Consider the following 21,680-nt stretch of genomic DNA (forward strand, 5'->3'; position numbering starts at 1 on the left):
CCTTTGCTCTGGGAATGTGGGGTTGTGCAGTTAAGGGAGCAGGTCTTGCACCTGGCTGAGTGAGCAGTCATTACAGGACACTATGGCCAGCCAGGCAGTTAGTACACTGACCTCCTGCTCTGGTTATTTGTTCAGAATGCCAAATTGGGAGCCACAGATCATTTGTTTCTTCTGCACAAATAGCTGATATAGAATTGATGCGGTAAATGCAGTGAAGTTTCTGATCCAGGTAAACAGCCTCTGTACTAATAAATGGAATTAACGGGATTAACTTGAGAGTTGGCACCAGCAATCACTAGAGGTTTGAGGTAAATTATATTCAGCTTGTCAGCTTATTTACAGCAAGGGAATAGTGGTATAGGAGGCCCCTTGACTGCTTGTCTGGGAAAGAGCAAGAGTCCAGTAGCACCTGAAAGACTAACAAAATTAGTCTTCAGAAGTGAGCTATGGCTCACAAAAGCTCATACCCTACCACTAATTTTGTTAGTCTTACAGGTGCTACTGAACTCTTGCTCTTTTCCACTGCTACAGACAGACTAACACGGCTCCCCATCTTGAGCTTGCTTTTCTGGGGGTTGCCTATTTTAGGGCAGGCAGGCAGGCAAAAGAATGATCTAGGACCCCCCCACCCTCAACCATGGTGAGTACTGGGCAGGGCACGGGTACTGCTAAAGCGGAGTCTGTCTGTTCTGGATCTTGCCTCAGCTTTTCCCCTCACTTTCTTACAGCAGAGACTCTAGCAAATGTTGACTGGAAATGGGACGAGAACACTGTCGCCCATCACACCGACCGGTACAATACCAAAGAGCTGGTGGTGCGGCGGGGGCAGCCCTTTGTGCTCACTCTGACCTTCCATGGGACCAAGCCCTTGGGGAGCAACCTCACACTGATCGCAGAAACAGGTATGTTCCTCTTTCTCTCCTCTCCCAGCTGGGCAATGTTCTCCCCTCTTTGGGAGGCTGGCTCAGGCAACACTTCCCATGCTCCTCCTCCCACTCACTGGTACAACACAATCTCTGTGCTGGAAATTCCTGTTGTCTTTTGTCCTCAGGTGCAAAACCTGATCTTCAAGCAAAGACACGCGTGGCCTTTGCTGTGTCTAGCATACCATGCAGTGGCTCTTGGGGTGCAGTCCAGACTGCAGCTGATGCCATGTCAGTGAGTGTCTCCATTTCAAGTCCACCAACCGCTATCATTGGATGCTACAGACTCAGTGTGACGACTGGCTCTGGGAGCACCATGCCTGCTACGAGTCTGGGCACTATGGTGCTGCTTTTCAATCCTTGGCTGAAAGGTACAAAATAAATGTTGTGCTCAACAGAACCATTTAGCTACTATGGATAGCTAAGCTATTCAGAACTTGTTCTGCAGTGTGATACAGCTGTACTGTGGCCCTCAAACTTTAATGGGACGTGGTAGGCAAATATCTCTTTCTCTCTGGAAGCTTTCAGATGGGGAATTTTATGTGGGGGGAACTAATGGTAGAGTTTCCTTGTGGGTATAGCAAAAGTGCGCAGAAATGTGTGCATGCTAAGGAACAAATATTCAAACAGAGCCTGGCTTTATCTTTAGCAAAGAAATATAAGCAGTGAAGGTAGCATTCTACTGTAGCTATTTAGACTAGGATACTGAGAGATGCAGGAAGCATGTCCTGCCCTCATGGCTGCAAGATGGAGAAGAAAGTGAGGAGAGGAAATTGAATATGGAAGGAAGGAATTCCCTAAGAATACCAATTTGCACTTCAAAGAGATAGTATCAGGATAGCAGAAAGAGAAGGATGCACAGACCCTTTACTGCTCTGTCTTGGGCCAAATCCACACATCTCAAGTTTGCCGCTTCCCCCCCCCGCCAATTATGCGCGTCTCAGAGGGTTGTTCACATACTCTTACCTCAATCCCACCTTTCTTTCGCATCTGTTGCATTGTGCCTCAGATGAGTATGGCACTCTTTCTAACGCTTCTCTTGCACAGTTCTTACCATGGATGTGAACAAATAGAAGCGGTTCACAAAGAGACCGCCCCCTCTTAACCATCCCCACTTCCTTGTTTATAGCTCTTCCGGAAAACCATCCCTCTTTGCTGTGCAATTATTATGGTTTCTAACTCTGTCCGCGGCATGCCCCCCCCCGTTCCTTTTTTTTAAAAAAAGAAATGTTGAAATTACCATTATAAAGCAAAACAACCAAACCGGGACTCTACAATCTTAAGAGCCAAAATATACTCTAATTTTCTGTATTATAAAGTGCAAGCAGTGCAATAAATACAAACATGGATACAGAATGCGTTATACAAATTTTGGAAGTGCATAAATACAAAAATACAAAGTCCAAGCATATTTATTGCACTGCTTGCACTTTATAATACAGAAAATTAGAGTATATTTTGGCTCTTAAGATTGTAGAGTCCCGGTTTGGTTGTTTTGCTTTATATTGGTACCGGGGCCGCCCATTGTTGTTTTCCCGAAATTACCGTTATAGCAAAAATCCGCTATTCTACAATGACATTTTAGCGTTAAATAAGTAGTCTGTGCTAAGTGGCCAGCATCAACCTCCTGCCATTCTTCCCAGTGGCCCGTTGTTCTCTCCTGGAGCTCTATGACTATCAGAAAACACGGCTTCTCTTGGCTTGAGTGTGCCATGCTTCATTGTGTGGTTTATCACTGAAAGGGGTATGTGGCCTCACCATAGCAATTTAGCAAAAAATCGCTATAGCGGAAATCTAGTATAAAATTAAAAAAAAAACCGCGATGTCGTCATCGGCTACGGCGGATCTAAACCCGCCCCCTAATACGCGATTCTCCAAGGGATGTGGACAACGTAGAGCACAATGCTGCCACAGTAAGAGAGTGGATGTGAACACAGACTGAGACAGTGCGGGATAGAATCCAGCGCGATTATTGCGTATGAAAAGCGGAAGGTAGGGAAGTGTGGATTCGGCCTTGCTGACTCTCTTGCAATCCCTTTCTGAAATCTGAGCCTAGTCGACCACGTTCCTGCAGGAACACCACATGCCCCTGCTTTGCTGGGGAGCTTCTGTTGCTATGCTTGTTCAGAGCATGACTTCTAGGGCTCCAGGGGCTTTCCAAAGAAAAACTTAAAGGGAGGAAAAGGGCATGCCGGCTGCAGGCAGAACCTCCATATGACAGCTTTGCCTGCAGCCACTCCATGAGGAGGGTGGAGCTTAGCATGGCCTTCAATATGGTGACACTAGATATGACAGTGTCGCGGCTGTCATGAGGATGTCGCCACCATTTAAAAAACATTAAAAATGCTGTGCTGGTCAGTCACAAAATGGAAAGATAGACTATGGAAATGCTGGCAGATCAAATAGCCCAAACGGAACAACAAAAACATAACTCCCATTTCTTGGAGCAATGGATTCCAGTTTTTGGAATATCTAACTAATAATGAATCCACAAACCAAACATCCCCAAGAATGTAATACTATCAAAGTCTGGTATATCTTTGATTTTCTTCTTAGAATACTGTACAGTCGTACATCTGTAAATAGTTTGTAAGTACTGTATACCACGTTGTCGACATTGCTATATTAATGTTAAGGAGACAAGAACGACATATTCAAACATTTTAAATCTGTTTAATGTTTGTGTATTTGTTTATTAATTGTTAATGACTGTAGCATTGAAAAATTATTGAATTAAATATAAATTTAAAAAATGCTGTGAGGATCTGGGCAGGGGGTTGGACTAGATGGTCTGTATGGCCCCTTCCAACTCTATGATTCTATGATTCTATGATCTAATGCTGGTCACTCCTACAGTGCGGAGCTAATTTCCCCTTGAGCACCTTTTCAAGAGCTTGACAACCACCAGGAGGAGGGGGGATGCAAAACCATTTCAGCACTTGATCAGGAAGTGGGGCTGGGGACAAGAGCATTTCAGCCTGCTGCACTGCCCTCATTTTTAAATGTCTAGTCTACTTTGATCCTGTGCTCTGGCACTTCCCCCCCCCCCTTTACCAAGGCTTAAAAAAAACAACAATGCAGCCATGGCTCAGCAGTTGGGGGGAAGGGGGTTGCTGGACTCTGTCTAGATTCTTGTTGGGTTGCCAACTCTGGGCTACAGAATTCTTGGGAGATTTAGGGGTGGAGCCTAAGGAGGATTTGGGGAGAGGCAAATTCCTAACCAAGAGTTTGCAAGTCTACTTGGGGTTGGCAACAGAGGCAGCATCAGTTCTCAGAGCTTTCTCACAGAGAGTGCTGTTTGCCTTTCAGGAGATGATGTGTTCATGCCAAATGATGCTGAGCGTGAGGAGTATGTCCTTTCTGAGTTCGGTCTGGTCTTTTCGGGCAGTGCAGATCATATCTCTAACTTTGGATGGGACTATGGACAGGTATATTCCAAGGGAGGGAAGGGACTGAGCCACAGGGAAGAATTCCAGAAATTAGATGTGTGCGTTGAAATGAGCTGGCTGGTATGTAAATCCCAGAGCATGAGGAGCTGAGCCCAACCTCTGAATTTCACCATTGCCCATAATGACTTCCTCTTCCCCACTCTCTTAAATTTACAAAATTGTGTGGAAGGAAGAAGACAGAAAATGACAGGGAAACCAAAGCTGAAGACTCTTCCTGCTATTTCTACTTTGCAAACATGAAATTGAGGGTTTTTAAAAAAACTTCTTCTGATTCCTTGAGCAAGGGTTGTAAAGAATTGCCATTCTCAGAGCCAAGCTACAAGTGACACCTGACACAGGTGTCAGCTTCCCTCAAGTTTTGATGGGAAATGTAGGCAACCTTGGGTTTACAGCTTGGCTCTCCATTACAGCTGCAAGACCAGGATGCCTGCATTTCCCATCAAAACTTGAGGGGAGCTGACAAGTGTCCAACCTGTGTCAGGCGTCACTTGTAGCTTGGCTCTCAGGTCAAGCTAAATGAGACACTAGGCATGGGTTCATTCCAGTAGACAGTAACACAATTTTACTCAGAATTCTTGCCTCAACTAGCAAGTATTTTTAGAAATAGCTACCTAGGCCAGGCTGCAAATGGCAGGACAGGATAGGCTGCTTGGCTAATACCTTCCTCCATAAACAGTTTCAAGAGGACATTCTGAATATCTGCCTTACTCTGCTGGACCGGAGTAGAATCTGCAAGCAGGACCCCCAGAGTGATCTGGCTCGCCGAAATGACCCCAAGCATGTTAGCCGGGTGTTGAGTGCCATGGTAAGAAGAGACTGGGAATATTCCCTCTTTCAGGTGCGTAGCCATATTGCTCTGCAGTAGAATGGCCAGATTTGAGACCAGAGGCACATTAAAGACCAACAGGATTTTCCACGGTAGGGGGGCTTTCAGGGTATAAGCTTCCAGGGTATAAGCTTTGAGACTGAAATCTCTTTTTGAAGATATCAGGTATTTGGGATGGCTACGCACCTGAAAGAAGCCCCTTTGACAAAGGGAACTTTGACTCTCAAAAGCTTATTACTGCTGGACTCGGAATTTGCAATGGGCTTCTTTGGGTTTACAAGTGCTGCCAGATGCATGCCACCCCCAGTACATCCTGGGAACAAATGGCATGCAATCATATACCTGTCCTTCATCACAACACCTCCCTTCTTATTTCCATCTCAATTGAGGTTTAGGGGAAAGAGTAGAACTGTCAAGTCCTTTCCTTTCTGAAGTCAGATGTCTCCAAGCCAGTTTTCATGTCCAGCCACGCACCAGCTGCTGCCTGTCCATCCATTAACTAAAGAATGGTAATGAAAGTTCAGTGGCACAATCACAGGGGGAATCCATGATCCAAGTACCCCATTTTAGGAAGCCAAAAGAGAGACTTCAGTGGCAGGATGCAGGGTAAGACTCCAAAGGGTAAGAAGGTCCAAAGATCTGTTCTTGGACACATTGCAAGAAGTGCTGAGCTGAAACAAACACATATTCCTTTTTAATGGCAATAGGAAACGATGCACAGTCTGAACATGTTCAATCATGGGATAGAAGAATGCATGAGAATTCCACATCTGAGAGAAGGAAGTAATGCTGAGGAAGGCGCTTTTACAGAGCCAGTTTGGTGTAGTGGTTAAGAGCACGGGACTCTAATCTGGGGAGCTGGGTTTGATTCCCCACTCCTCCACTTGAAGCCAGCTGGGTGACCTTGGACGAGTCACAGTTCTCTGGAGCTCTCTCAGCCCCACCCACCTCACAGGGTGATTGTTGTGGGGTAATAATAACACTTTGTAAACCGCTCTGAGTGGGCATTAAGTTGTCCTGAAGGGTGGTATATAAATCGAATGTTATTATTATTATTATTATAGTAGGGGCTTAGGGAAAGAAGTGATGGGCCAGTGTTTCTTCCAGCAGTCTATCTGTGCTTTGCTGACTTACTGGGGCAGAAGGCTGCTGCTGCTGCTGAATGCACATCCTGTTGAAAGTGATGCCTTGCACGTAGTGGGTCTAGGTGTGCAACTAAATCTGGACATTTGCCATCTGCACTACATGACTTACACTCACATTCTTGCCCAGCTCCACTAGAGCAGCTAGACTTGCCTGGGACTGGACCAGGGGAAAGTCTCACCACATCACCCTGGCAGGGAGGGAATGAAACTGCTTGCATAGCTTGGTGAGGTGGGGGCTTTGGACCCACTTCCCTAGGCAACAGCCAGGGATGCACTCTTTCACCTTCCAGGTCCTCAAGAGAAATAGCCAATTAAGGAAAAGAGGGAAATGTGCCCACGGATGAGAGAGAGGAAGGCACTTCTGCACAACTGAAGAGCAGCCTGGACATTGACCTCAGACTAGATTTGCTCCTCTTGCCTTTTTCCAGGTCAATTGCAATGATGACAGTGGAGTGTTGTGGGGAAAATGGAAGAACTTGAATAAGGGGAAACATCCAAGCAGCTGGATGGGGAGTGTGGACATTTTGCGGAAGTGGAAGGTTTCCGAGTTTCAGGCAGTGAAGTTTGGGCAGTGCTGGGTCTTTGCTGGAGTGCTGACCACTGGTAAGTCTCCCTCTGTTCTATCTGTGCCCAACCCATACCCTGCTGGGATGTGGCATTTCCCGAACCCAGTCTCCTAAAGGCTGGGTCAGAATTACAGGCTTTGCTTCAGAGAGTTCAGGGCCAAACAGGGATGGGAGCCCATGCCACACCCATGGATGATACCACACCAAGGCATCTCTGCATCACATGGCTCTTCAGATGGGTTGGGGCTCCTTCTGAGCATATGCAGAGTCCAGGGGGTCCACAAGGTGGCCTCCAACAGCAGCTTGGGCTGGCCTCTCATCACTGCATTGTGTCTCTCCATGGACTCATTACTTGATGGTTTGCTGGCTGGGTTAACTGTTGTTTGTACTCCTTTGATTCTGCAGTTGGCTGCTGGATTAGAATGTTTAACTTCTATGATGACGGTGTGGTTATCATCCTATGCTGTACTATTTTAATGGTTGAAAAGCAGGCTAGAAATCTTCAGCTACACCCCATCATCCATCCCCAAGGCACTTCCTGAAGAAGACTGAGGTGGCTGAGGAAGACCGGGTGGAGTGGAAAGAAGCAGATGGTTCAGCTGCAGAAGTGCCAGGGTCTCAGCAAGCCCTTTTCCTTCCTTCATCGCAACTGCTCTTGGACTGGAGCTAAAAGCAGGACAGGCAGGGAGAAGGGGAGAACTCCCTGCTGCATTGCTATGAAGTGTCCGAGGCCACATTTCTCTGTAATGGGAGAAATGTGAATCCGTCCTCAGCAGGGGCTTCAAAAGAGCAAAGCTGGGCTTGCTTCCTGTCCTCTCAGGCAGTGCTCAGCACATTTGCCAATTGATAGGGTTGCTAGCCTCCAGGTTGGGCCTTCTGATCTTCTGGAATTATAAGTGATCTGCGGACTACAGAGCCCCTGAATAAAACAGCTGCTTTGTAGGGTAATCTCTGTGGCATTATACCTTGCTGAGACCCCTGCCCTCCACATAGCCTGCCTTCTCCAAGCTCCACCCCCCAAATGTCTGGGAATTTCCTAGCCCAGGATTGGCAACCCTACCAGTCAGCCTCAGCACCATTTTTTGTATTTTTGGGAAAAAGAAACTCTTCCAAGATCCCATGGGCCAAAAAGGCATTCGTGGCTGGTTACTGACAGAGGACGGTGCCTGCTGCCTTGTCCTGAGTCGCTCTCTTGGCTTATCGTGCTCAGCTGGGTCTTCTCTGTCTGGCAGTGGCTCTCCAGGGTCTCAGGAAGAGGAAAGTCTTTCTCAAGGGCTGCTTCCTGCTGGGAATGGAATATGTTCAGCATACAGAACTTTTGCTCTCACCCTGACCAATGGCCCCATCCAGCCTGTGCATGGCAGGATAGGGTTCTCAGCAAGCTTCAGCTTCTGTAAATGTGTCTAGGAGCAGCAAACAGATATGCTGGCTAAGGAACACTACAAAAAATGGCTTTGGAGCCCACCAAAGAAGGACCAGACCCAAAATTTTCTCTTTCTTCTCTCTCTTTTAGTCCTCCGCTGTCTGGGAATTCCCACACGCATGATTTCAAACTTTAGCTCTGCCCATGACAAAGACAGAACTCTAACTGTGGATGAGTACTTTGATGCTTCTGGAAACCCTCTGACAACAGAAACAAAAGATAGTGTCTGGTAATTCTTTTCCTTCCTCATGGCTGTGGGATCTGGCAGCCACTGGGCTTTTGTGCACAAGCAGGATCCAATGGCCAGGCCAGAGAGAAAGAGAGGCGGAGGCTTCACAGCTGGAATCTGCAAACTCTGCCCTTTTCCCACCAGGCCCCCCATACCACCCTTGCCAGTTGCATGGTCTTCCTTGACTCCTCCCTTTCCTTCCTTTCCAATTGCCATCTGTGGGCCATGCTGCACCAATTTTTGCCTTGTTACCTTCCTGGGCAGTCCCCCACCCCAATGTCAACTGTCCTCAGCTGCAATGCTTGCCACTCTTCTCCTCCCCCTCCATCTCCTTCAGAAGGGGCTTGTTTCTGCTTCTCTACTGCAGCCATGGAGGCGAGTGCTTTCTAGATTTCTTCTGCTTGATTTGGCCTTGGTGATCAGCCAGCTCCACATCGTCACTCCAGTGGGGGAAAGACCCATTAGCTCTGAGGCTGTGTTTCTCCTGAAATCAACCACAACTGGGTGACTTACTTTACCCAGTACTTTTTCCGGCATTTGAAAAAAATGTAGCTAATGCAAATGAGCAACTAATGATCCATTCAGGTTCAGGGAATGATGCTCTGTGGCCTTTGCCATGGGTACACACAGGCAATTGCTCATTTGCTGGGACATGGGCTGTTTTACGACATCATGCAAAACTCGAGCGAGAAGATGCTATCTTCTGCAGTTTTTTGGTGACGTTCCACAGCATTCCGGGTGAAGGTGAGTAGTGTGGAAATGGCCATGATGTTTTCCTCTCTGAGTAAATCCGTGCTTTCATCCTCCAGGCAGGGCTTAGGTTGCTGCTGTGAATATGTGAATATCACAGGCCCTTTCTGGATACTGCTTGCGATGTGGCTAGTAGTACAGCTCCCTTTGGCTTGCACCATTTTGCATATCTTTTTTCTTTGGTATTCTTTTATGAAATCATCTTTCGATGATCTTGCACAACAGAAGAACAGGAACATTAAATTAATTATTTTTTCTTTAAACAGAGAACAGAATCAAGGCTAACACAATACCCCACTATTTTGCAAACCTTCTGTTCAATTCTGTTCCATTTGATTGCAGAAGTCTCTCTACTGCTGAGGCCTCTACTCTTCTACCCTTTTCTTCCCCCAGTGACCCTTCCCTTCCCTGCCTGCAAACCCAGATTCAGCTTGCAAACCCTCCCTCTGGATGGGACAGCATCTTCTGGATCCCCTATACCACACTGCATGATTGCAAAGGCTTATGGGTTTGGGGGGGAGGCTTGAGCTGTTCTCTTGCTATGTGGAAGGTGCGGGAGTAGAAAGGGGAGACAGTCTCCTCCCCTCCTCCACCTCTGCTGCTGGTGTAATGCTTCTTTGCATGCCAAATCTTTCTTCCCTGTGATTGGGTTGGCTTTGGAAATTAAACTTGCTACTAACTTGATGCTTGAATTGCCTCTCCTCTCATTGGCAAAGTATAGTCCCCATCTTGAAGGATCACTCTTTGTCAGTGGAAACGTAGGGATTGCTGGGTTTTGTCTGTCCAGGCACTGTGGAACAACAGTTTGGCACGCTCCTTTATACCACTGTGCAAATCAGTTTCGAGCAGAACTTCCCTAACCCCTTGTCTTCAAATCAGAAGTGAGTTCAAGAACCATCGGGAAAGTGCTGCCAATCAGCATCTGGGACAGCCAACTGGTTACTGCTGAAAGACCAGCGTTGGGCTCCGTGCTCTCTAAGGCAGAAGGGGAGTCTTCGTACTCTCATTTCACCCCCACATACTTTAACTAGTTGAGAAAGGCAGTGCGGGAGGGCTATTTGCATTACTGAATATCCCATGGGTCTGCCAAGGATCTTCCTGTATTGTCTAATGATGCCTGGGAAGATGTGTGGGCTCCATGGACCTGCCTTGGTCTGTCCAGGAGGGCTGTTCTTGCACTCTAAAATTCAGCAGCCTCTGGGGCACTGTAAGGCAGATGAAGCTCAACACAGCTCTGTCTGGCCAGCTCACCATGTTGCCTGCCAATGAACTTTGCCGCAAGCAGGGATCCCATCATGGCTATGCCATGGAGCCCTCCTCCTCTGCTCTTTGGTAAAAAGAGGCCCTGGGAAGAGTTGTCTGGCCTCTCGTTGCAAACCTCTTTGATGTCTTCTGGGTTCACCTGCTCATTCATGGTTGCAGGAACTACCATGTGTGGAACGAAAGCTGGTTTGTTCGACCTGACCTTGGCTCTGCATATGATGGGTGGCAAATTTTGGACGCAACTCCGCAGGAGAGAAGTACAGGTATGGGGAAGCTGCTCTGCGTTTTACCTAAATCAGCTCCTTGCATGGGAGGTGATTTGACGGGTGGCAAATTTTAGATGCAACTCCACAGGTGAAGAGTGCAGGTATGGGGAAGTTGGTTTGAATTTTACCTTAATGTTATATAATCTTGAACAAAGTAGGCCTGAGAACGTGGTTTTTAGTTTTCAGACCTGCAAACTGTTTCAGCTTAGCTCTCATTGTTCCAGCCTAAAGAACCATAGAGTGCGGCTTTATGCCCAGATTAAATCTTAGAGCAGAATAAGAACACAGTGCGCATGCGAAGCGTCTGCTCCTGGGCCTGCACGATGACATTACTTCCAGGAAGCGACGTTACTGCGCAGGTCTGGGAGCATGTGTGTGCTTTGCAGCAGGCTAATTTGGGCTCAAAATGGGCCTGATTCAGCCCTTTGGGGTCTAAATTGGCCTGCTGCAAAGCACGGGAGCACTCTTGGGGCAGTGCAATGACATCACTCCAGGGAATGATGTTGTTGCGCTGCCCCAGGAGCATGCCTGGGAGGCCTGTTCCCCTGCCTTCCTTCCCCACTGGCCAGGCGAATGGTGGTCGAGGGCCAAGGGTGGGAGTGGAGGATACTTTGCCCCTACTGGGGGAATGGCAACCATAACAATGGTGTAAGTTGTTTTGGCTCCCCCTTAGGGTTGCCAGTCCCCCTCTGGTGGAGGGGGATCCCTTGCTCTCACTTCCCACCCCTGCTTACCTGGTCAGCGGAGGGGGAATGCACCTCCTGGGCCCGAATTGGGGCCGAATCAGCTCTGATCAGGCCCGAATTGGCCTGGATCAGGCTGCTGTGGAGCGCAGCACCACTCCCACACTCCGCAGCGGACCAATTCGGCCCGGGTTGGGGCCCCTGTGGAGTGTGGGAGTGCTCCCAGGATGGTCCACAGCCACATGATGACATCACTTCCCGGAAGTGATGTCATCGCGAAGGCCGAGAGCATGGTAAGTGAAGAAAAGGTAAGTTCTAGGCCTCCCCCTCCCCCCTGGGGTGTGGGGGGAGCTGGCAACCCTAGTCCCCCTTGAGGAGAGAGGTAGGGTATGAATGAAGTAAATAAAATAATAATAATCTCACTACAGTTTGTGGTTTACAGATAGGGCATTGCTTTGGAACAAAGTGAACCTTAGTTTCCATGTGCCTATTTTAAAAGTAATGTCTCGCCACATGGGGAATAAGACACCATAACAGTACCATATGGCAGAAATCACTGGTGCCTGCTGGGCATTCCCAGCATTCCTGCTTGTCTTGTTTTAAATAGTTCACACTTTGAAGCAAGGTAAATGGGAATGCCCAGAAGGCACCAGTGAGCATTTCTGTCACATGGTGCTATTTCCAAGTATTATTCCACATGTGGGGGGATGCTTTCCTTTATAAACTTGGCTACAGAAAGAACTCAGCATTAAGTGTTCAGAGGCATAAGTGATGCTGGGAATGGCACAGGTGAAGTGGCCAGGTTTCCCTGCAGTACAGATGGCAGTGGGGTCCAATCCTTTCTGACTGCAGCTCCTCTGACAGTGCTGCACATGCAGTTTGCCCTTCCCACTTCGGTCTTTTTGCATTGGCTTCCTCCCTTGTAACCCAGACCTCCCTTCTCTAAAGATCATAAGAAGAATTCAGCTGGATCAGACCAAGGAGGGCTCCTCTAAGATGTTATCCAGATGATCCAGGAAGGCCCACCAGCAGAGGCATGGAAGTCAAAGCCTCCCCCCTGCTGTTGAGCCGTCTCCTTGAATGGGCCTCATCCTGTCCAAAGACATCTGGACTTGAGGCCATGCCCACATGCTCCCTGCTCTCACTGTGCATTGTGACAAGGAGCAGCACTTCCTGAGACTACAGACCACGTTCATCCCTACCCATTCCCACTGACCATTTCTCTAATACTCATGGGTTCCATCTGTGATTCTTCTCTTCAGTCCATTGCACTGCTCACCCATCTCATTTTCTGAACCCTACAGGCATATTCCAGTGTGGTCCAGCTTCTCTGACAGCCATCAAAGAGGGAGATGTGCATCTGAACTATGATACTGCCTTTGTCTTTGCTGAGGTCAATGCAGACCAAATCTCTTGGGAAAAGGATCCATTGACAGGAAAATTCAAGAGACATAAGGTGGACACCAAGTCAATTGGCCAGTTCACAGTGACAAAGGCCGTGGGCAGCAATACCCAAATGGATGTCACCAACAATTATAAATATGCAGAAGGTAATATGCAGGACAGCCAGTGTTGTGTAGTGGTTAGAGTGTTGCAGTAAGATCTTGGAGGCTGAGATTCAAATCCCAACAGCCATGAAGAAGCTTGCTGGGTGACCTTGGGCCAGTCACACTCTCTCAGCCTGACTTACCTCATAGGGTTGTTGTGAGAATAAAATGAATCCATGATCTGAGCCAATCTGGGTCCCCACTGGGGAGAAAGGCAAGGTATAAATAATGTAAATAAATATAACAGTCTATGAGGTGACCTCCTCCTTACACAAGCTTATTGTGAAGACTTGCTCTTGACCTTCCTTCAGGAGCCATACTTTGGTCTGGGGCTGTGTTTCCTGTGACTCCTCCCCTTCCATAGAAGGTCTGTAGCTGAGCTTATTCTTCAGGGAGAAACAGAGTTTCCATGAGATCAGAGTGGGCATCTCAGAAGCACTCCCAAGCACTCTTTCATTTTCCATGGCATCTGCCCCTGGGCGGTTCCCAGGAGCCCCGTTACAATGTAATGCCCGGCAGGAAAGCCAAACCATAGCAAAGAGTAGCCTGCACGTACACTATCCCCCCTCTCTTTGTGACCATTTGCACTATAAACATGGGCCAGAGGCTAACAAAGGGAGGGGCCACAGCAAGCATCAGCCACGTGGGGAGGATGAGCCTCCGCCACAGCAGAAGTGTCCCTCCACGCTCCAATGACCACAGTGGCTGGCAGTGCGGCTACTTAGGTTCAAGCCCTGCTCTCTCTTTTTTAGGTTCTGCAAAAGAAAGGGCTGTGTTTGAAAAAGCTCATTCGAAGCTGAATCTGAATACAATGAGGTCCACAGCTGTAAATAGGGTACCAACTCCAAAGCCCAACATTTCAGGGAAATTCAAGGTGCAGCGCACCCATGAGGTAGGCAAAGATGTCCACTTGGCCTTGATGCTCACCAACCTTGCTTCAGAGCCGAAGACTCTGGAAGCACACATGACAGCGTGGACCATTGTCTACACGGGGAAGCCAATCCATGAGGTCTGGAAGAATGAGCAGTCCGTGACCCTAGGCCCCAAAGAAGGTAACTTTTCAGACACACCCCAATGCCTGAGGCATGCTTTCTGACTGACCAGACAGGCAAAGGAATGCAGGCAGAAGCACATCGCTTTAGCAGAGGTGCCCTTGCACTGGAGAGGGGGGGGGGAGCATCAAACAGGGAGAAGCCACAGTTTTCAAAGCAAGAATAAATCTGACATACTCTCTATGTAGCATTCTTCTGGAGGACAAGAAATCAGCCACCACTGCAAGTGGTTTAATTAAACCCTGCTGAATGTTATGAAAGGAAAGGTATTTTGCTGCTATAAGGGATAAGGTCTAGGGAATTATTTGTGCAGTGTTTTGGGACCAACGCAATTGGGACCAACCAGTTGCCACTACAGACACGCAGTTTCCCATCTGGAATGAAATGTACTGAAGACCCCTCATCCCACCCCCACCCCCACCCACCCCTGACTTCACTCCTCTCTGCATCCCCTGGCAACATCATAACCTGACCAGGCACATCCACCCGCCCTCTCCTTCACTCGCCACATTCAGCCCATCAAATGTGTCATGTGCTGGTCATCCTCCGCTTCTTCTCCCTGGACTTCTTCATTCACCTCTCGGTCTTCTCACTCCTTCCCAAAACTCTGCCTATATAAGTCACTGGACCATGCAGCCCTTTCCGCAGCTCCTACCACATGGGATGCCTCTCCCCATCTCCTCCGATATTCAGCACAAACTGTTAGAGAAACATTTCCACAACCTTTCCCTGCTTTCCTTTCAGCCATTCCTTTGAGGTCTCCCAGCTGTGATATTCACAGTCCTAATTCTGTCTCTTCCTTATGCAAAGTTGTGCTGCTCTGTTAAGCGTCCCCTGGCCATTCTCTCCCACTGCCATTATGCCTGAAAGTCTCCACCAGCGGTGGCAGTGTCGTATATTGGTTACTGGCAGGGCTAAGATCTCTCAGGTTCAAATCCCCACTCTGCCCTAGAAGCTCATTGAATGACGTTGGGCCAGTCACACTCTCAAGCTAACCTATCTCACAAAGTTATTGTTTGGAGGAGGGAAGAATGATGTAGTCATCTGTTTTATTTTTTTTAAAAAAATATTTCAGTGATACCCCACCTATCTCTCCAGTGGGAACTATAAGTGGCTTACATCACTCTCCTCTCCTCTGTTTTTTCCCTCACAAAAAGCCCTTTGAGGTAATTTAAGCTGAGAGTTTGTGACTGGTCCAAACATGGGTTGCCCATATTCTACCTAGCCTGTCACTCTAGTCACACCACCACACAGGTTCTCCTTTCCAAATCCTTCCCAGTCCCTCTTCTGGGAGGTGTGATTGAGGCTGTCTTGAGAGGATTTCTGGTCTGTTTAGTGAAAGATGTTTTTATTCCAGAAAGTCTTAAAATGGAGTTTCTCTTTTGCCTGAGGTTTCAATATTTTAGAAGTTTTTTAAGCTCTTCTCTGATTGTATATTTTATGGTTCTACCAACTGAGAATGTCTTATGAAACAGAATAATGGTATGTAATCAGTCATTCAAATCCTTCCTCAAAACCCATCTTTTTCTAGAGCTTTGAGTGAACTCCTTGGCCCTCCTCTTGAACTAAAAACACTCCAAGACCAGAAAAATGTCCTTGCTGGACCAGGTCAAAGGATGCCAGGCCCATTTGTAAAGCAAAATGTAACAGCCCATAGAATAGTTAAAACCAATGTTAAACCATCTGATTGCAAATCTGATTGCAAATCAATAGCCCACCCTAAAGCCTGAAAAACAGACAAACCTTTGCCATGCTTTGAGGGCATGTCTGTTTTATTTCCAGAGAAAATCTTCCCTATAAAGATACCGTATGAGAAGTACCAACAGTATCTGATGACAGACAACATGATTCGCACCACAGCCTTATGCCGAGTGGAGAAGGAGGGTGACATTCTGGTGGAACGTGTCATCACCCTAGAGAACCCCAGCCTCACCATCAAGGTCAGTGCCTCCCCCCACCCCAGTCTCACTCCTGCACACTCATGGCTAGCAACATCTGGGGAAAACATTGCTATAGAAAGTCTGTAGCAGGGGATTGCACAATGCACACATTTTTCAGGGTGGGAGGAGGGGGTCAAAGAAAAATACTGGAGGGGAAACGTTCAGTTGTGGGTGTTCAAAATGACACCAACAGGTAAGGGAATAAGCAGTGGGAAGTGGTGGGCACCAGGCTGCTGCTGGCAAGGGCGTGTTTCATGTGCATGTCCCCTCAACAATGTGTGGAGTAATTGTCTGGCTGCGCTTTTGTATCATGCATCTGACGAAGAGAACTTGATTCTCGAAAGCTTATGCTACAATAAAATTGGTTAGTCTTAAAGGTGCTACTGGACTCTTTTTGAGGTTTCTGGAAAGCCCACATGGGCACGAATGGCCAGCTGCACCCTTGTGTGTTTTTCCTTCGTCTACAAATTCCACCGGAGAGGCTCCAAAGCGTGGTTTTGCATCCCACCCTGGGAGTTGTTCTGCTCCAGCCAGTTTGGGAAGAATGTCTTGTTGGAAGTGAAGGGCTTTGTATTAGGGGGTCCATGACAGAGACAGAGAAATGGAGAGGTCAGGGCCTGTTTATTCTTCCTTTCCACTGTCCTAGTGCTATCCCTCTGAAATGAGATTGATATTCTTAGGTACTTCCTTCCGGATTCACCGTCCTCTTCTTTCTGTCTTCTCTGTCTTGCAGCCATGAGAGCAGGACATGCTTCCTGCATCTCTCTCTGTTCTAGTCTAGATAGTTTATAATGCTTTTTCTATTTTTCCCTATCCTAAGTGGAGTTCCTCACAATAAAGGAATCTTATTTCGTTGCTAAAGATAAAACAGTCTCCGTGTAAGCTTATTATTTCAACAGCATGCATGACCATGTTTAGCTGCACTCACTAGGATATTCTGCTATCATATCTAAGTGCAAAAGAATCAGCTTTAGCAATGGGGGCCAAGGAGATGTGATTGGGCATAAGAGAAAGGGCTTTGGAGTGCCTGCTTGGCCCTCACAGGGGAGTTTGGTTGTTAGAAAGAGTCTTTGCATACCTGAACCTTACTCACTTGCTACCCTCACTTTACCCATTTTCTCTCCCTGGCCCTGTGCTATCACAGCCTGGACGAGTGGTGAGAGTCAGTCTATTTTTGTGTTTGGACAGGTGCTGGGCCAAGTGAAAGTGAACGAGGAGGTGAGAGTGGAGGTGGTGTTCACTAACCCTCTCGATCAGGAAGTCAAGGACTGTGTGCTGCTGGCAGAGGGCAGCGACTTGCTGGTGGACAAGATCAAGCTAGAGTAAGTATCAGGCAGGGTCTTTGCACAGAGCATGGGAGGCCCTTCCTTCCAGGGCCACAGATAAGGGGTCCATGGGAGGAGGGAGGGAGGGAGGGAGGGGCTGTGATTGAAGAAGATTGGGCTGCAGGGCTTGCTTCTTTGACACCTTCTCAGTGACCTGACTGCACTTCCCTAGCACACAAAACTAGTGCCCCAGTGTGAGCACGGACAGCCGTTGCAATCAGAACCTGTATCTGCAAGGGAGGCCTGGCTTCCCTTCCCCTTGCAAATCACTTGCCAGAAAGGCTGGCAAGTGATAGGAATAGCCCTGCTGCCAGCTGTCTTGCTCCTCCTGCCATGCTTGAGAAGGATCAATTTAAAAGGAGTATCGGTCTGGTTAAAAGTACTCCAGGGATGAGACGAGAGGAAAGAGGAAAACCCAGCACTGGCATTCAGAGGTTTGCTGCTTCTGGATATGGAGGATCCCTTCAGTCCCCATGGCTAGTAGCTTTGTGAACTAGCAGGTCAAGCTCCCCTTGTTTATTGTCCAGACTCACAACACTAGTGTGTAAACTTCCAAAGCCACAAATGTTTAGCTCCACTGTTATTTTATTGTGGGCTTTTTAGGTGTGCCCATTCCCACAACTCCCTTAGTGGAGAAACAATAGTTCTTCTCTGTTCTGTGGTAAGTCAGGACGCATCCAGTTCTGGTGCTCCAGTCTAAGAAGGATATAAGAAAACTGGAACAGGCTAGGAGTGGAGCAGCGAAGGTGTGTTGTGGTCTGGAAAACAAATTCTATGAGTAAAAGTTAGACTGGAGAAAAGGACACTGGAGGTAGACATGATGGAGTTCTTTAGATACCTGAAGGGCTGTCTAGTGGAAGAGGGCAAAGACTTGTCCTCTAATGCTCCAAAGAGCCAGACTAGACATCGCTTCAATTGCTGGAGGGTAAATTTCAGCAGACGATTACTTCCTAATGCTGAGAAAACCTCAGTAACGGATGCAGTGGCCCAGGGAGGACTCAGTTGCCAATGCCCTGATCTGCATGTGCCACTGATCTGCAGTCAGGCCACTGATTCCCTGAGCCCAGTAATGTGTGCTGGCACTGGCAGCAGCCCTCTAAGGGTGTTTCCTAGCTGCCTGAGAACCCTTCAGCTGAAGATGTCGAGGCTTGAATTTGGGTCATCCAGCACACAACGGAAGTACCAATACATATTGCCAAACTATGGAAAAGGGCTCTTGAATGTAGGGTGTTCCAAGAGGGTGGTGATGAAGGCACTCAGCAGAGAGTGTTCAGATTCTGAGGAGCAAAGAAAATAAAATACACAATGAAAGTATAAACTTTGTGTGGGCAAGGGAGGAGGAAGAGTCTTGTCGAAGTCACTCTCCAATTAGTGGAACTGCCCCAGACCCTGCCAGATCGCCGCGGACGTCTTGAGCGGGGAGGAAAGTGGTTGGTTAGAAATGCTTTCCTCAAGAACCTGGATGCCCTGACGAGGCTGAGCAAGGGCAATGACAACTTAAGCTCAGTTGGACAATCGAGAAAGACCCAAAATACATGCAATTGCTGAGCAGCAAACAACGGTCAGGCAACTCCTTTGTCTTTGCCACATCAACCCCCCCCCCCTTCCCATCCTATGATTTCTGTCCTGTTCTGTTTCCAACGAGGTCTGGATTAGCACATCTGCCCCTGCGCCTATTGTCCCAACAGTGCTGCAAGGCAGGTGGAGTGGCAGCAGTTCAACCTCCAAGTGGCAGGGCTGAGCTGAGAGCGGAATCCAGATCTCCCTCACCTCTGCCCCACTTTTCTGCCACTGCACCACACAGGATCCCTGCTGAGATGGAGGCATTCTGCTGGGGAATTCTATTCCAGAATGAGCAGACCTTCTTACATTGCTGTTCAGCCTAGCCTTACCCTGAGCAGTTAACTGAGGTGTGCCAAGGGAGGCACTGCCTGGCTGACAGGGCGAGTGAAATGCAGATATGTCTAACCAGAGAAATCGTGCCAGCTCTTCTCATCCTCTGGGACAATGAACTATATCAGACTTTTGGTCTTCCCAGCCTAGTAAGTCAACTCCCCTCAAAATCTCCAGCCAAGGGCTTTCCCAGTTCTGCTACTTAAGAGCTGCTCATGAAAATTTCCTGTATGGTCAGTGCACATGTGACTGTGGACTTGCAGTCCCTCTGCACAGTGTGAGAGATCAGCCATATCCTAGAGTTAAGGAAGGGCTGAGGCAGCTCCTGCTTTGGTCCAAGGCCTGTGTCCAAGTGGAGGAGATTGAGAAAGAGATTCCCCCTGCACTGCTCAGGTTCTGTGGTGGTCCCACTGCAGAGGACTAATGGGTGACTGCTCAGAGAGGGAAGCTGAGAAGCAGGGTGGACTAGGCAAGACACTTCCATCTAAGGTTGCAACTCCAGGTTGGGAAATACCTGAAGATTTTGGGGGGCAAATCCTTGCGAGGATGGGGTTTGGGGAAAGAAGAGAGCTCAGCAGTGTACATAATGCCATAGAGTCCACCGTCCAATGTTCTCCAGGGGAACTGATCTCTGTTGTTTGGAAATCAATTGACCTTCTAGGCGATCTTGAGGTCCCCCCTGGAGATTGGCAACCCTACCCCAGTGGGGTCTCTGTTGGCACCAGAACATGTGATTTCCCTCTTTGCAAGATCTCAACTGGTCTTCCACCTTTCCTCTTTCTCCACAGTGCACCACCAGTGCAGGCCAAGAAGCAGGGGACGATCCAGTTTGCACTGACCCCCAGTAAAGTTGGGACCAAGCAGCTGCTTGTCAATTTCTCCTGTGACAGATTTCAAAACATCAAAGCCTTTGAGAGCATGGATGTGGCCCAGTGATTCTGAAGCACACAGGGACCACTGGCCAGGCAGCAGGGGAGGAAACCCCAGCCACGGCAACCAAAGCTTGAATGTGGCCTGAGTGTCAACCTTGTAAAAATACAAATAGTCTTCTTTTATCCTCATGGTGTGACCTGGTATTGTGTTTTTCTGACAAATGTCTCTGGCCACAGATTCTTGAAGAATCTTCTAGGTTGGTCCGAGGTAGGCTGTTCCAGGCCAGCAATCTGTTCACAACTGTGGCCAGCCAGGGCCCTTAGGAGGTTCACAACTGGCATGAAGGGAAGGGAAGTCTCCATCACCTGGGAGGGTCACTGGGGAGAGGCTTATCTGTCCACCATGAATTTCTTGACTCCTTTGGTAAAGCTTTTGAGTGGCTGGTGCAGTAGTGTCACTGGTTTGCCTGGCACTTGGAAGTTCCACGAGCTGATTAAGTGCTGCGCAAAGGTGCCCTTGTGTTTGGCACCCATGACCCTGAGTGGACTTGCTGGGTGGCCCCCAGTGGTGGACCTAAGGAGGCTCTCTGTCCTTACCTCATCAGCCTTCATCAGCTGCCCACCGATTGGCCTCAGATTCGCTTCCTGTGGCTGCCAATCAAAGCTTCCACCCTCCTTCCTTCTTACGTTTTGTCCTGGTCAAGGTGTCATTCCAGTCTCTGAAGGCTCTGGTGAATTTGCCTAAGGCTGCTGCTTCTTCACTGGATGGGACATGGCATGCCCCTGCTTTAAGGGGAGCTTCCTTATTATGTGCTCATTCCAAATACACCATGTGGAGCTCCCAAGACTTTCCTCCTTGACATTGGAGTCAAGGAAAAATCTCCATGTGGAAGTTGCACCTGCAACCAACATGAGGAAGGGCAGAGCGAAGCTCCTCTTTTCTCCCCCTGCCCTTCAGCCGTTTAACAAACTTTTAAATACTTCACACATAGAGGCCCCTCCATTTCCCCCTCAGCCATAAGCCTTGGCTCAGTTGTGTGTGTGTGTGTGTGTGTGGGGATGCTGTTGGGTAGAGGTGGGTGGGCAAAATTCTCATCAATTTATGGAGCAGTGCAGGGACAGGGCATGCAGATGCTATCTTTGCCCACCTGCCGGCTCATTGCTGTTTCTGCAGTGCAGGGTGGTGGCGGTAGCTTTTCCTGTCCCTGTAGGGAAACAGCTGAGGATGTGTAGTAACAACAGGAGACCCAGATCCAGATGCAAAGTCTCTCCCTCCAGCATGGAGGCAAGAGTTTTATTAAGAAGAACCTGGAAAAGAGCAATGCCCAAATATGTCTATAGCAACAGTTACAGCAACAGTTACACATTCCAAACCAGTCACAGCCAACTAAGCAAATATGCTGTGATCATGCTTTGTCTTATCTGTGAAGCATGGCGAAAGGTACATCATGAGCTTTAAAGTGTATGAGAATATTACTTAGAGTGTATGGGAGTATTGTGCTCTGTGAAGGATGAGAGACTTAGATGA

The 21,680-nt window shown here is 48.1% G+C and overlaps 1 protein-coding gene across 1 annotated transcript; it reads left to right on the forward strand.

The window, feature by feature from the left end:
- Positions 1–637: 637 nt before the first annotated feature.
- Positions 638–20,216, forward strand: LOC129339116 (protein-glutamine gamma-glutamyltransferase E-like). Its single transcript, XM_054993720.1, has 12 exons — positions 638–902; positions 1,052–1,294; positions 4,233–4,351; positions 5,049–5,177; positions 6,772–6,946; positions 8,423–8,561; positions 10,734–10,837; positions 12,828–13,073; positions 13,823–14,122; positions 15,905–16,062; positions 17,251–17,384; positions 20,069–20,216. The coding sequence occupies exons 1-12, from the start codon at positions 638–640 to the stop codon at positions 20,214–20,216; spliced, it is 2,160 nt and encodes a 719-aa protein (XP_054849695.1).
- The last annotated feature ends 1,464 nt before the right edge of the window (positions 20,217–21,680 follow it).

This window comes from Eublepharis macularius, chromosome 12 (assembly GCF_028583425.1).
Source record: "Eublepharis macularius isolate TG4126 chromosome 12, MPM_Emac_v1.0, whole genome shotgun sequence".
Classification (NCBI taxonomy): Eukaryota; Metazoa; Chordata; class Lepidosauria; order Squamata; family Eublepharidae; genus Eublepharis; species Eublepharis macularius.

Bases quoted from the DNA above. Each gene is read 5' to 3' on its own strand.
- LOC129339116 (XM_054993720.1), top strand. From the start codon at position 638: ATGGTGAGTACTGGGCAGGGCACGGGTACTGCTAAAGCGGAGTCTGTC. The intron at 5,178-6,771 runs GTAAGAAGAGAC...GCCTTTTTCCAG, and splicing joins GCCGGGTGTTGAGTGCCATG to GTCAATTGCAATGATGACAG. The intron at 8,562-10,733 runs GTAATTCTTTTC...TCATGGTTGCAG, and splicing joins GAAACAAAAGATAGTGTCTG to GAACTACCATGTGTGGAACG.